At 35.8% G+C, this 16,644-nt stretch overlaps 1 protein-coding gene across 1 annotated transcript in view; it reads right to left on the reverse strand.

The window, feature by feature from the left end:
• The window catches only part of SSX2IP (SSX family member 2 interacting protein), a 41,705-nt gene that overhangs the window by 6,663 nt on the left and 18,398 nt on the right, over nucleotides 1–16,644 (reverse strand). Inside the window, exons 5-13 of the mRNA XM_090271698.1 lie at nucleotides 13,792–13,902; nucleotides 11,817–11,952; nucleotides 9,873–9,948; nucleotides 9,614–9,791; nucleotides 5,918–6,068; nucleotides 4,453–4,589; nucleotides 3,934–4,107; nucleotides 795–909; nucleotides 224–386 (exon numbers count right to left, since the gene is read on the reverse strand). Coding sequence (XP_090127824.1) covers nucleotides 224–386; nucleotides 795–909; nucleotides 3,934–4,107; nucleotides 4,453–4,589; nucleotides 5,918–6,068; nucleotides 9,614–9,791; nucleotides 9,873–9,948; nucleotides 11,817–11,952; nucleotides 13,792–13,902 — 1,241 coding nt within the window. The remainder of the gene's footprint in view (nucleotides 1–223; nucleotides 387–794; nucleotides 910–3,933; nucleotides 4,108–4,452; nucleotides 4,590–5,917; nucleotides 6,069–9,613; nucleotides 9,792–9,872; nucleotides 9,949–11,816; nucleotides 11,953–13,791; nucleotides 13,903–16,644) is intronic.

A 16,644-nucleotide genomic window follows, 5' to 3' on the forward strand; every position in this document is an offset into this window, starting at 1 on the left:
CAGAAGACGGGGACCAGATCTACTTTGTTCACATATGCGTTCCCAACGCCTAACAGTTGTCTATACATAATGGATACCCTATAAATATCTGCATAATGAATGAATCAATCCACTAAATTCCTCTTGAAAGCCTCTACTGTTACTAATACTAGACAGGCCAAATCTTCCTTAGCAATTCTAGTGATGTCACGTACAGGTGAGAAAATGACCTATAGACCAATACCTGTGTTCTGATACACAGGACCGTGTCTGGCAGAAGTCAGAAGTCGAAGGAGAAGCAGGAAGAGATTTGGTAAATTGAGAGGTACAAACTGGAGACCCGTTAGACACACTGTGGGGCTTCTGTTGTGGCCTTGAGTGCACTGTAAGATTGTCCTGATCAGAACCTGTGGGACACAAAAAAAGGAAGTGCATATGGTGAGGATTAAATACAGTGAAGGTGACCATGATGAATCAAGTGTAGTTCTGAGTAAGGTGTGAGACAGCGAGACAGGCAATCTTTGTTATGCAGATCCCACAAACATTTAGAAGGATCTAGTTTTAAAAATATTTGTTTTATCCAAATTTTTAAAACCTTGCCATTATTACACAGCAAAGGTGCTCTTTGGTATGCACAGTCCTCTTGTTATTCCCACTTTCACTACAATAAATAAAAAAATAAAATATTGAAGTTGATTTTTGTTTTTAGTTCCAATCAGAAAGCACTTACTGGTGCTCACCAAAGCTTTATATTAATAATTTAGAGTATTTTATTTACATGCGTTTTCGGATTAAAGAGTTTACAAGGTACTCACTTCCTGAGAAGGCACTGCAAAGTCTCACATTGTCTGAATTCTGGTGGTCAAAGGTAGTCATATTTAAGAACTGCTGCTTTAACCAACTGGCTCGCTCTTCTTCAAATGCCTTTCTCTATCACAAGCAAACCAAAGAAATACTGATCAATATTTTAGCATTCACACAGCTGCCATTTCACATGATTTCTCTAGCCGTTTGTGTTTGCCTTCTGGCTATCATGTATATATTTAAGGCAAATGAATTAACCTAGAAAACTAAAAGGAAGTTTCATTTAAGAAAATTGTTTTAAAAACAGTCACCAATTTCACCTGATAAAGCAACTAATCACTATATTTCACATCCATTTTGAATAAATTCAAACGGACAATGCAAAAAATCAGCATAACTTTTGAACATACAGAACATTATAAATATAAAATCACAAACAACAGAATACCCCATTGTAAATTAATCGCATAAAAAAGGAGGTCAGGCCTTATCAGGTGCTGCTGTCATCCTCCAGCCACCACTGAACCACAGGAGGGCACCTGTCAAACCTGCCCTTCTGCACAGCTGATGAACCCTACACTAAATCCTTCCCCACCCCTCAGGTTTCTTCTGGTCCTTCCTTCCTCCCCATCTGTCACTGGGCCTGGTGCCCCCAGTGACCAGAGGCAGAGAGTCTCATGCTGGCAACTGGAAGTGGCAGGCAAAGCAGCAAGAGTATCTCCTGAAGGAGGGTGGGGGACACGGGCTCAGAAACAGGTGACCCTGTAAGACAGAGAAAATGCTGGTGCAAATTGTCCTTGTTTCCTGAGGAAGCGAGCAACTGACGAAGTAGACTTTCATAACTGTGGAGAAAATTCATGCCAGCTATTTAAAATAACCAACATATATAGTCTTTCACTCGTAAATATTAATACAAAGTCAGGCATCACCAGACATTTGAAGAAAACTAACAGCATAAGAAAAAAAAAAGGCCGAGATAAAGAGAACTGATCATGGATAACATTTCAAGATAAAAAAAAAATCTTTTTAAAAAACTAGAATACAAATTATCAGATAGATTTATGCACACCTATAAAATAATGCAATGCTATATAAAGAAAAGCAAAAAAAATTAAGACTTTACAAACTTATAAAGATAAACTCTGAAATAAAAACTCAGTGGATAAAATGAATAATAAAACTGACCTTGCTGAAAACCAGGTTGATGATACACGAGATAAAGGTGAGAAAATATCCCCAAATTCAGAACATAAAGTCAATCACAGATATAGTCAAAAGGACAAACATTTGTCAAATATAAGTTCCAGAAGGCAGGAGAAGTAAAGTGGGGAAAAATATAGAACAGAAGAAAATATCCCCAAAACTAAAGAAATATAGAGTATCTTTAGGCAAAAGGAGCTCCCTAGGCAGGTTCTGGTAAAACTTCAGAACTTTATGAATATAAAACTCCAAAAGCTTCTAGAGATGGGGGAAAACCAAAACACAAGGTATCTACAAATTAATGTAGGTTATATTATAATCAGGTTTCTCATCAGCAAAACCAAAAACCACAAGAAATAAAATAACTTTTTCAAAGTTTCATGGGGAAATGTTGGAACTTAAATTCTACTTCCAGCCAAACCAATCAAGTATGAATACATTTTTGTATATTCCAGAATTCACAATATTTTTCACACACACTGCTTATGAGAAAATTAATAAGATAATATAGCATACTGAAAAAGGAGCCCCGAAAATGTCATGAGATATAAGAAACATGACAGCTGAATTTTATTCAGGAAATCATAAAGGAAGCTAAGTGTACAAAGAAAGTCAAAGAATTCACACAGTGATACAAAGAAGATTCTCTTCCAGCTGATAGTCTTAACAATATAGAATATTTTCTGTGTCCAAACATATTACTTGGTTATAAAACAACATATAATTATGATGTTATTAATGCTCTTTCTTGGTTTCCAATTTTTAAGTCTCAACCTTACACAAGATACTCACATCTGGGTTATATTACAGGACATAATATAAATGTGGTAACACTTGACAATGAAGAACAATATCACGAAAATTGAGAATTACCGAGGCAAGAGAAGTGGAATAAGTAAAACTAGGAGAACGTCATCTTTCACTGCAAGGATAAACTAACACTGTCTGAAGTTGAGCAAACATGAAGTAAAAGCATTAAACAGTTTACTCAGAGTTAAAAGGCCAACCAGAATAGACAATATTTTTTAAAAAGTAATTTTAAAAAGTAACAATATTATGAAGAGACCAGATGTAGAAAGGAGCAGTGCAGATGGCAGGGAGGATAAGGACATTAAGTGCCTTCTCTTTCACAGCAGGGAACCAACACACTGGTATCAAGAAAAAAAGTTTCAGGGGGGCAAAGGGGGAGGGGGAATCAGAACAACTGTAAGAGCATAATCAATAAAATATAATTTTTAAAACACGCTGAAAAATATTACAGTTAGAATACTACTTCCCAGAAGAATTACAAATAGAAACTTATAACAGTGGTTACCTCTGAGGAATGAAACTGGCAATAAGATAGGAGGATATTTGTAGCTTTTTGTATGGGTTGATTCTATTTTTTAAACCATGTCCTGACCTTACTTCTATAATTTTTGAAAGGAAAATTTGTAGGTAATACATTGCAAGCTGTAGAAGAGCATATACAACAGTCCTATTTTAACTGGTAAGGCATAAATCCCTGGGTGCGGGACTGGAGAAAGAACTTTATTTTTACCATACTTCCTTTTCTAAAAACGAAACAATGAACATGCTCGTTTTACTGTCTTCTGACACTATACCCACTGACAATGGATAAATGACAGATGCCTAGAAGATATCTCTCCTGTGAAGCCGAAGCTGAACATTTAACAGTAGAAAGCTAAACCAAAGGGATGATGAATGCTTAGTTGTGTGTGTGTGTGTGTGTGTGTGTTTTAATTTTTCATTCCCCAAATCTGGTAAAGGTAAAAAGATATCCTCCTATAATTCATTTGCTTAGCATCCCTTTCAAGTTATTTATGTAATCACTGGAAAAAATACTTAAAAAAAAAATGGACAGCAAATAAACACAGAATTTAGAAGCATTCTACAGAGGCCTCCCACATTCTCAAAAGCTCTGTGAGGAAAGCTGATTGTCTAAAATACCTCCAATCCTAGGCGGATGGCGGCTTCAGTAAAGCTTCGTCTTTCTTTCTCGAAATTCTTTTTTTGCTCTTTAAATAGGGACCATTCTTCTTTGAGGCGTTCCTTTTCCTCCAACAAGTAACAGTCTCGTAGCAGTGAAGTGGTGTCATCATCACAGGCAGTAGCGAGCTGCTGCTATTAGATTTTAAAACCTAGTGAGTTCCAGAGGGCCCTGGCAGCACTCCAACAAGTTGAAATGAAAAAAGGGAAGGTAGGTCGAATTTTAGGGGACGGATAGAAATTATGAAGAACGAGAAAGCTGACCGAGTGTCACTATCCAAATGCTTCTACTCTAACTGGCAAAGCACCGACTAAGGAATGGTATGAAATCTACCTCTGACTAAGCAGAGAACTTAGTCTAAATCAGGCAAATGTCAAATACTACAGATGTTATGATATAAAGGAATAAAAATCTATTAAGATTCAGAAACATTCTGGTCCTTTTCAAGGGATAATAGTTTTAAAAAGGCTCAAATTTACCTGTAAAAGCTGTTGTTGAGTTTTAATCATTTCCTTACACTGCTGAATTTCTAACTCAAGTTTTTCAGTTTCTTCCTCATGGTCTTGTCGTGAGATTACATCTTCATCATTGAAACCTTCTAGGTGGACCTTTGAAACTAACACAAAAGCAGTAACTGGACATAAGTTTAACAGTCACCGTTTAGTTTATGCGGTTTTTTGGATGGGCATATATTTAAAAATCAAGGCTCTCAGAACTCTTTCTGGAATCTCATAGGTTTTCTGAAAGATAGTTATTTCCCTGTGCCCTTTAAAAATTTCTCAAAACATAATAAAATTAAAGTTATATTATTTTCATGCTTGAGAAATTTTAAAAAGCAAAGCCACCAAAAGGAGTTTATGAGAACTATAAATTGGTACTCTTTTTGGACTAAATGACATCCTTACAAACAGAGCTTTATTGCCAGCATTTAATTTGTAATCCATATTTATTCAAGATTATGTCCTAATTAAAAAAATGGACAACCTATATTTACAGAAGAAAAAAATAATTAACATTCATAAATTATGTTCTTCTGATACTTTTTCAAAGATCAACGCAGTGCTACAACTCTTGCTCTCTAGTTTTAAATTCAACAAATATGAAGTCCAAACATACTTGCTCTTTATTAACAGACAATGATGACTCACTCAAATCCATAAAATCTCATGTAAACTAATTTAGGTACTTAGAATAATTTTGCTAATAGCTCTTTATTTTTGAAGACAACTGGCACTGAGTTTGTTATTTTTGACAATTTAGAATAAAAATTTTTTAATAGACTTTACTTACTAAATAGAAACTTAATATTTTTTATTTAAAAGCATGTAAATTTTAATAAATATAAAATATTATGGATATATTAATCAATGTAGATCTATCTACAGGGAAAAATGTCTAAAATATTCCATTTTTGTTTTTTATGTATTTTTAAATAAACATTTTTTAAATGCAAGGAGAAAAGTCTAGAAATATATGCACCAAACTGTTAAGGGTTACAGAAAGGGAATAGAGACCTGGATATTCTACTTTATGTACTCCCTAATTCAACATTTATTATTTTGAAAATAATTTTAAAAAACAAATTACTAGGAACCTAGGAACATGCAAGTAGCTAAAATAAGCAAAAATTTATGTTTATACTACACGATGATTAATATTTCTTGATTTCCAAGATTTAGTAAGAGGCTGTTCCCTTTCCCCAGCTGTATGCTGCATTCAGACCACATGAATCACGATGTCCTCTCTTCAGAGAAAGGTTCACTCTGAGCATCAAGTGTATTTTCTCAGTGAGATCAAACCTCATGTCTGCGGGCTGGCCTCTTAAACCACCAAATTGAGAGCTCAAGTACTTCAGGTCTGAGCTCATAACATGGCTCTTCAAGTGACCGAAAATTAAGCTTACTGTGTCACAACTCACTTTGCATGCATTTAGACAGTAGTTACCTTGGTTATCAAGTTTTTCTACATGACTTTTCAGAATTCGCCACTGTTTTCTGATGCTGTTTGTAAGCTGCTCTCTCACAGTTTCACAGGAAAGGTCCCACATACTCTCTCTACTCAGTTCCCCGGTATCTTCTTCAACATCAGAGATAACCTACAGGAGATGAAAGAAAAGACCAGGTTCTTAAAAAGGCTTTAGTTTTTTCTTTTTATTGAATTTATTGGGGGTGACACTAGTTTATAACAAAATTATACACGTTGCAGGTGTAAAATTCCACAACACATCACCTGTACACTGTATTATGTGTTCATCACCCCAAATCAATCACCATTTCTCCCCCCATACCCTTTCGCACCCCCCTCCCCCAGTCGATCACCACACTGTTGTCTGTCCACGAGTTTTTTCTCTTTTTCTTTTTTGCTCAATCCTTTCACCACCACCCCATTCAGTCTTCAACCCACCCCAACACCGACAGCTCTTCAGTCTGCTCTCTCTGAGTCTGTCTCTATTTTGCTTGTTAGTTCATTTTATCAGATTCCACAAATGAGTGAAATCATACGGTATTTGTCTTTCTCTGACTGGCTTATTTCACTTAGCATTAATGCTTTCCAGGTCCACCCATGCAAAGGCAGTAGTAATCAGGTTGATTGTTAAATACGTATCAAAATCATTTCTGTGCTGTACCTTAAGCATATATGACCCAGTACTTAACGTAAATATCTTGAGAAAAAGCAATTAATATTGAAAGTAGAAATTCCCCAATTCAGGTCTCCTCAAACCTGAATTTGAATCCAAATATAGTTAGCAACGAGAGTCATAGAGCTGTGTGAGGAAGTTATGACCTGTCTAATGTGTTAGACGCTTTCATGTTTACTAATCCTCAAATCATGTTACAATGTGGGGGAACTCAGGCGAGAAGTAGAGTAACTTGCCCAACGTAATGTGGCCAAGAGGCAGAATTGAGAGAGTTAGATCCATCTGTCTCCAATCTTAGACTGCTTAAATAAACCTGTGAAATAATCTCCAAAGTAAAAGCAACGGTTAATCCTATCTTTCGCATATAATTTTTAAAAGTAAAACTGGAGATTACTTTATGAATTCTACCACAACATTAAATCACATGAAAATACAGCAAACTTAATTACTGTATATGATCAACAGAATCAAAGCAGGATAAAGATCATATAAAAACAATATTCAAATGAACATGTCATAATAATCTGAATCTACATAAAATGGTCCTGAGTCTGAAGAGCTGTATCAACAGTCTGAGGTCAGTGATGGGCTCTAGAGGTCAAGGTATCCCAGGGCCGCAGGTGGGGAAGTGCCCAGGGTGTAGCTTTTTAGGACTCTGTGGTTCTTGCCAAGCAACCTTCCAGACCTAATTGTCCATAACTCTTCCAAAGAGCTATACTGTCTCTTCTATGTATTTTAAGAATACCACAAGTCCATTATTTTTCAAAAAATGAAGAAAATTGTTGCATGTTTCCAAACTGAATGAAATTCTAAAACCACACAATGAAAATTTAAAAATTCATTTAATGTGAATTTTAAGTATAAATTTGGGCTACAATTAAAGCAAGCAAAACAATAAATGAAATGTGGATACTACCTAGATTTATACCAAGGTTCCATCTTATTCCTCTTACTATAACTATTCAGAATTTTTTCTTAAAAGAAAGACATGGTTGAATTACTTCAATTTTAACAGATGAAGGATCTAGAAAACATCTTTTAAAAACACAAAATACATTTAAGAGATTATTTCTCCAAACCTAAACATTTAAATTATGAATTATACAGCTACTTCTGGCTGAGTAACGAGTGAGAGGGGGAATTTAATTATCTGAGAAAGATCCTTATTTACTACCTACTTTTGCTGACTGAAAGCTAGTAATGAAGAGATTAGTAAAGGCCGGGCCAACAACTGAAGAAACCACAGGAGTAATAGAAACCATGCTAGTCCCGGAGAGGTACTCGTGAATGTAAGGAACTGACCAGAAGAGAGAGACTGAGAAAACAGGTTAACTAAGTATAAGGTGTCAAGCAGGCCCCAAACTGTTGAGTTTAAAAGAACATTCAGGTAATGCTGTTTTTAAACAAACAAACAAACAAAAGGTAAGAGGTGGCGGATCTGTGATACTGCAACTACAGACCGTTTCCCCCAACATCCTTAAGTCGAGCGTGCCTGTGAAACCTTCCATGAACCGAAAAGGCACCAAACAAAAAAGCAATTACTATTAGCATAGAAGTAAAAATCCTCTTCGGTTTTTTTTTGTTGTTGTTGTTGTTGTTAATGAAAACACATACTAATGTAGGTTTTTTTCATGAAAGTGAACTTCCAAAAAGTGAGGGATACCTGCATACCTGCAGTTCTCAAATATAGGTTTAAAAAACAAGTTCTGGTGACTTGCTGGTAATTAGCATTTTCTATCAACACTGTTATTTTCAGATTTTAGTCACAAATCCTTGAATCCAGAATTTAAACTTATATGTAAAGCAATTAAGTTAAAAGAACTTTTCGCTATTACATGAGTTGTTTTTTCAGACCTTCGCACATATTATTCTCCCTTCGTCAAATGCTCGCCCATGCTTTCTACCTCAGACACCTACAGTTTTTTAAAGAGCCAGCTCAGATGTCACTTGCTCTGTGATGCCTTCCTTGACTGCCATAAAACTGTTTTGTTTTACATGCTACACCAGCCTATTATAGCCTATAACAATTATAGAATTATTACTTCTCTACACATTTGTCTCTCCCGAAAAGAGCTTCTTGAGGGATGCAACGGACTGAAAGTTGTACTCTCTCGGAGTGCACATGATGAAAGTCTAACTCCCAGTGTAACGGCATCAGGAAGTGAGGCCTTTGGGAGGTGATCGGATCATGACCAGGATGACTGCCTCTATCAGAGGGAGCAGTGAGCCCTCTGGCTCTCTTTCCGACACGTGAGAACACAACAACAAGTCAGCAATCTGCATTGAAGAAGAGGTCCCTCACCAGGCACCAAATCTGCTGGCACCCCGATTTTGAACTTCCAGGCTCCAGAACTGTGAGAAATAAGTTTCTGTTGTTTATAAACCAGTCTATGGTACTTTGTAATAGCAGCCCAAAGACAGGGGAAAAAGTCAAAATCCTTTTAGCTTTTTCTTTCCAGGGACTAGAACATAATATACACTCTATATATTTATGAACTGAATGATTATTTGGTTCCTAAAGTTGACAAAAGTCTCACTCTCTGAGAAGTAGAGCCTGCTTAAGTAAACAATATTTAAAATATTTAAAGACCATTTGGCACAGTAGTTAAAAACACAAACTCGGGAGTGAGACAGACTTGGATTCAAATCCTAGTTCTGCCATGTGTGATAGTGAGCTAACTCGTGCCTCTGGTGCCTTCATCTACAAAATGGGGATAATTATAGTAGCAATAGCATCAAGTTATAATCAGAATGAAATGACACAATGCTTATAAAAGTGTTCAGCACAGATTAAGTCCTCAGAAAATAATCCCCATCATCTCCCAAGACATGTCTGAAAACATATAGGGACATTTTTTTGGTTTTCACAGATGACTAGGGTTAGCATAGCAGAGCGTCCTGTCCAAAAATATCAATAGTGTCCCCACTGCGAACACCTTCTAGTGTCCAGTTGTTCTCATTAGCAACCTGAAGACTGTATTAGAGAAGAAAGAGCTACTTACAGTTCCTGGACTATCATCTGCTCTTTCTCTACGTTTCTGCTTTTGGGGAGAAAGAAGAGAAATCATTTCCTTTTTCATTTGCTGAAGAACCTTCTTAAGTTCAGCATTTTCCATTAGGATTTGTTTCTGACGATATTCATAATCATTCAAGAGAATTTTATACATTTCATCTTCATTCCTGAAAAAGAAACTGTCAGTATGAAAATGCAGTACAGAAAGAAAAGTCTGGTTAAATTTATCAATTTAAATTGGACCTTACCTTGCTTCACTTTTACCAGTCCTCCAAGAGCCTCTTTTTCCATCAGCTCTCCCCACGTAATTTAAAACTTCCATAGCTACAAATATGAACACACAAATTAAAACCAATTTTCACCATACACATTTAAGTGTTTAAAACCCTAATACACTCTATAACATATCAGGGATGTAAGTCAACCTAGTATACAGATTAATATTTGGGCTCAATCAGCCAGATTTGAAATTAATAGTGCCATCATTGACAAGTACTGAGGTCTTGGCAAGTTATTTAACTGCTAAGCCTGTCTCTTCATTGAAATACAGGTAACAACGAAAGTATCAACCAAAGAGAAGTTGTAAAGAGCAAAAGAAATTGTTAAAGCACAGTAAGTACCTAATAAATGTTATTTTATTATCATTATTAATTTTATCACCAGGGGCTGGCAAACTAAGGCCTGCAAGCTGGCTGTCTGATTTTATAAATTAAGTCTTACTAGGACACAGCCACACCATTTGTTTCTATACTGTCTACAGCTATTTTTGTGCTGCAGTGGCAGAGATGAATAGTTTGGATCCCACAAACCCAGAAACGTTTACTATTTGAACTTCACAGAAGTAGTTTGCCGAGCCCCGTAGCATCATCATCAGTAAAGGAGTTGAGGCCCTGTGTCTGGTTATTGCCTTGTCTGCACCAGGTGCAGATGGAAGCAGTTGGCATGAGAAGGAAATAAGATGAGAGTAAGTTATTGTGATTTTAGAGCTGAGAAAATCACTCTGAAACTCATTTCCAACTGGGTTTGGACGAGGTGACACAAGCCAGACCACCCCTCGCCCCCATAAAAAAAGAGCTCTGTTACCAGAGTAAACTTTTAAACAAACTTCTCTAACTAGGCAATATATTTTACACTTCTAGCATTTCATTCTTTAATTTTATTTCCGTCATTAACGAACACAAGGTTAACCAACCTTAAAAACCAATGTGTCCAGGTGCAATTTAAGATTTTTTTTACCTCATAATACCAAAAGACTTTCAACCTTGTCTTAATTGCTTATTACACTTTCATTTTTCAATAATTTTTAAAATAAAATATTTGAATAGCTGCACATCTCTGCTATACGGCATGACAGATACGCGGTCAACACTGCTCGCTGGTAGCAGGTGGAGCCCACCATGTGACAGCTTGAAACATCTGCTCATCAGCTGTTGTATGCAAGTTCAGGTTCAGTTTAAAAAGACAGTTTAGGGGTATGATTGGATATAGAGGTTACAGGACAGCCTATCATCCACTTGAAACCACACTTCAATAAATAAATGTACACACTTCCTGTTCCCTGGATCTTACCAGGGGAGCAAAACTATCTGCATATCTACTTTTGTGTCCGTGTAGACTTACTTCTTAATCCATGCTATTTACTTGAAATTACACACATGCCTGGGAGAAGTTACAAGTTAATTTTCAAAAGAATACCAGACAGAAATACACCTTAGACACAAATATAAGCATAACTTTCATAGTCCATCCTTCAAATAGTTGTTTCAAAAATGCACAACTCAACTTAAAGGAACTTAAACTGACAAATTACTGGTCTGATGAACAATTTTCTCAGAAACATACCTCTAGTGATACCAGAAACTGATCCTGATTTTTAATATTATTGGTTCTTTATTATGGAAGATTAGAGCATCCACTGCCTTAGTTTTTCTCTATGGATTAATCCTACACCTACCATGTTAACAAGAAATGCAATTTGTATATGCAACTAATAAGCAAAGCAAAATTACTATTTTTCACTCACCAGTAGTCTCAGTATCTAGTTTATATGGATACATACCATCTTTTAAAAATAGTATAAAGTATGAAAATAACACCTTAGGAGTCACTGTGGTCAATGCTTTTACATTTATTTCTTAGCATGGTATTAGCTTATTTATTCCTTTGCTCTATCTTAGCCAGCTGCTTCTTACCTATTTTTTTATCCTTCTTGTTCATAACAAGTTGATGTAAACGTTCCTTTAATTTATTATATTCACGTTCTTTTCTCTTCATATCATGGTTATATTGAGTAGCTCGACTTGCAATGATATTTTGTAATTTCTGTACCTGAAAAAAGAACTTCTATCAAATCTGTCCCTTTAGAATTGATAAACCCAGTTAAAATTCACAAATTCAAAAGAGAAAAGAGGTCTTAGCATTTAATTCCCCATATAAAAGTTTTAGAATTCTGGAATTATTCATTCTTCTCCATAACTACTGGAAATCATTCTTTAAAATATTATTTAAATGAATCACATTAAATTTTTATTTTTAATTCTGAAATTTCCAGTGTTGCTTTTTAAATTATCTTCTACATCAGTGATTTTTAACCCTTTTCATCTCATGGCACACATAAACTAATTATTATAATTTGGGGGATATCCTTTAAAAGCTTTTTTTGCCAATCTAACCAAAAAAATAAGTATAATTTTCATTCATTCACACTGGATGGCCATTTTTGTGTTAGCGGTTGTCATTTTTTAATTTGACAATCTTAGGGAAAAGAGGTCAGTGCCCCTGACTAAGCAGTCAGGTATTGACTGTTCTAAAAATTCTTGTGGCACAAAGGTTGAAAATCACTGATCTATACCTTTCACCCTACATGTAGACTCTTGATCACTTAGAAGCCAAAAACTCATTTATGAAAGTGTTCAAGTGATTAAAGCTTCATTTGAAACAAGCAGAATTTATCCACTCATTTGTAGTGACTTCCCTTTATCAATAACTTGAATCACTTTGTTCCTTATCAATCTGTGACAAGGCAAATTAGTCATGGCACATGGCAGCAGCTAAACAGGTTCATTTTTCTCTGACCATAAACAATTCTCAAATTAGAGTAAGTACAAATGGCAGAATCCGGTTCAAACATTTGCTAAATACCTACTACATGCCAGGTACTAGTGGTCGACATTAATTTCTACTATGGCTTCTCAGGCAGTCCTTATAAGAACTAAATTCTATTCTACATAAGAATTCTTAATATCTGCTAGAGTTGACCATGTTCAACTTAATCCTTATTAAAGGTGAACTATTTTCAAACCACTTAAGTGTAATCTACAGATTAAGCCAAAATTTTCTAAGAAACAACTCAAGGAAGTGTATAAGCAACCTTGGAGTTAAGATACCTCATTAATCTCTTGGAAATATACTACTAAATAACCAAATTTGGGAAAGCAAATCTGTCTAAATCAATACAAGGTCCTTAAAGAAATACACTACCCTATCAGTCTTTAATTATAGTTAAAATTATATATCAATTATTATATTTATAGTTATCACAGAGTCAAGGATCAAACTGCAGAGCAGTAAAAACAGAATGGTTTCTTCTTGCATAAATTAAAAAATAATTTCAAATGCATTAACTCTATAGGTCCAAATGCTAAGAAACCACTAAAGCAGAAATGAGATTAGGATTATGATATCTTTAGCCTTAGAAATGAGATTTTTTAATGTGAATTTTTTTTAAAACAATAACTCTTGTGCTTAATAAATCAATTAATTCCTTGACTGGCTTTACAATGTCAGTATTTAAGATGGTGCAAGAAGAGGCATGCCAGATATTAAGTACAGGTATGGCAGAGAATAACGGATCTGCACTTAAAGCACCCGTGCCTGAGAAAAAGTGATCGTGCATGTGCATGCAGGACGGAGGGTCGAGGACACAAATTGTCATGATCTATGGACAAATATACTAAGCCAAATGGACCCACTTGGCAGAGGGGATTATGGGAAGGCTTCCTGACCTCAGTTAAATATGATATAATATGGTACACAGAGCTCCATCATACAATTTGACACAGGATGAATAAATTGCCCCTTCTTTTTTAAAGTGAAGTGGCTCTTATGGTCACCTCAGATTATTTGTTTTAAAAACTCAAACTTTATCTGCAATAAGAGACAACTCACCTCATCTTTTTCATTTTTCAGTAACTGATGCAAATTCCTGTTCTTGCATTGTAACTGTCTGTCTCTTTCCTGAAGCCCAATCATTTCTCTCCTGGAGTTTTCCAGTTGTTCCTAAAACATTCATATGCAATTTTGATTTAAATTAACACAGGATTCAGAGCATATGAATTCTTAGAATACTGGTAAGAACAAGTTACATATACTAATATGTGTTTGCTAAAATTAAAGTTTAGACATACACAAAATATTTTAAAAACACTACTAAATTTTTAATGTATATTCAAAAGAACTTGAAAGTGGATCCCTCGAAACGCTCTTCACTTCTTCCAGTGATGTTGTCACTGGAGATTTTAAATTTTCTTTTTTAGTATTTTTTAACCTTTCTGTAACACACTCTGAGAAAGAGCCAAGAGTGACAAAGCTAAGTCTGAAGAAGACTGCTGACCAAGCAAGGCGGGACACTTCAGATCAGAAAGGGTGGGACCACAGTGTGACACCAATTCTCACTTGCAGGGGGTAAAATGAAGATTTTTCTCAGAAAGAAATGGCAGCAATGTGGAATCAGCATGGAATAAGATGTTCACTTCAGTTCACTCTGCATGTTCTAGAGAAATTGCACGCATGAAACCACTACAGTATTTTTTAAATCCTCTTTATCTTTATAAAATATAAAAGCCACTCAAGTTATGTCATAATTGACACAATGACTTGCACAAACTCTGTAACAACAGATCTCAAGAAGATACAGAAAATTTAGGACTATAACTTGGATAACTCTAAGGTTGTCAAAAATTCTGGTACCCTCTCATTTAAAATTTCCTATCAGGCCAGACAATTTGGTATGGCTGAACTTAAAGTCTCTGGGTCAGCTGACATGTCCTACATATGTCAGATGAGAGATTCACTCAGAGTCATTATCAGCACTCTACCTGATCTCAACACCATTCCTGCAAATCTGTACAGTGCCCTCCTGCGTGGCTGATCTCAGTGACTCATACCACCATCCTCAGCAAGCTCAAGTCAGAGACTTGAAAGGTATCTTAAATTCATGACTTATTCCCCAAATTCAATTTTTATAAAATTCTACCTCCTAAGTTGTCTTCATATCTCACTCTTACTATCTCCTTTGGCACTACCTTTGTTCAAGTCTAAAACTTCCCATATCTGAGTGACTACTAAGGTCTGTTGACAGTTGTCCTTTCCAACAGAATTTCTGAGCCCACCCCCACATCCATTTCAAATACAAATCCACACCTTCCCCCTAGAATTTTTCCACTCCATTGCCAGATTGATATTTACATGGTACATTCCTCCCGTTTACACTCCTTGGTGCCTCCAGGTTTCTGCACAATGCCTTTCATAGCATCTGGGGCTTGGGTACCAGACTCACTGCTTACCACTTTTCATCATGTATCATATACTTCAACCCCTACAGAGCTCTATGCTATTCCCTGAAAGTAATATGCTCTGCCTAGAATGTATTTTTCAAACACTAGCAAATTTCTATTCATTCCTCAAATCTCAGATCAAGTGCTGTTACCTCTCTGTGAAGCTTTTTCCTTACCACCCACACCAAGAATGGTTAGTGAAACAAATAATGATGGTTCAACATGTCTTCTTTCACTAGGCTACAATCTCCTTGCAAGCAGGGACTGGGTTCCATTCATCTTGGAAACCCAGTGCCTAATACATACTCTATGACTTTTGCTCAACAAATTGAATGAATCATATGCTAGATCTAGAAACTCTTCAAGGACAGGTCAACAATTTTTCCTTTGAACACACATTGGTGACCACAGTTGACCCAAAATACCTGATTTTGACCCAGGTCAAATTCTAAATTAGAAAGGAACCTGTAAAACACTTGCTGCTCTGGGTAGTCCTAATAAATGATCACTTCTTAGAGGAAAGGCTCTGCAGCCCTAAATTACAAATATCATTATGTAATCAATTATTCAGCAGCTACTTATAAGACACTTGGCCAATACTGGCCAGATATAAAAAGTTTTAAATCTTAGTTTAGGGTTTACAACTCTAGGTCAGTCTAATTCATGGCCTTTTATAGGTCTCTCTGATTAAGGTTAAAGTAGTATCCACAACTTGCAGCCATTTAATAAGCCTGGAGGGTACCATCTACCCTCTCCAGCACATTACTGTTCCCCAGTGTGCCAAGATGCATAGTTGGATAATCTCGATCCCTTAGGCATATAGGATGTACAAAAACCTAAAAATATTAAAGAGAAAACATACTGTATATGAGCTAGAAGACAATGTAAAATAGCACTAGGCCAATAGGGGCTAGTAGGAGCAGGCACTGCAAAGGAGCTAAGATGCTTCTCTAAATCAATTACCAAATGCTCCCAGTGTTCACATATAGGCCAACTCCAGGCCACTTCTTTATTGTACACTCCCTACTAGAGGATTTCCAAATATTACACACTGACATCCTATTATTCTCCAATAGAGCTCAGAGTCAAGATATTAAGTTTGGTTTTTTTTTTTCTATAAATTCTTATCTGTTCTTAGAGGGAGTGAGGGGTGGGGGGTTATAGAGGAAGAAAAATAAGTACAGAGGCATGAACCAAGAGGTGAAAACTGAAAGGAAGCTGATCCTCTGGGAGTATGCAGATTCAATAGCTTTTATTTTTACAAATAAGGAAACCCCAAATAGAACAGTATCTTCAGAAAAAAATTTACCTTGGATTGATTCTATTACATCTTTCATAATATACAATCATAATATAAGTCCCCACCATAATGTGATTTCGAATACCTTCTTCCCCTTCATTCTCAATGAATTTTTTATTTCATTCTCAATTAATTTTTTAAAAAAAGTTTTTAAGGAAAACGTAA

The sequence above is a fragment of the Furipterus horrens genome, unplaced genomic scaffold, assembly GCF_987537825.1.
Source record: "Furipterus horrens unplaced genomic scaffold, mFurHor1.1.pri manual_scaffold_3, whole genome shotgun sequence".
In the NCBI taxonomy this organism is placed as follows: Eukaryota; Metazoa; Chordata; class Mammalia; order Chiroptera; family Furipteridae; genus Furipterus; species Furipterus horrens.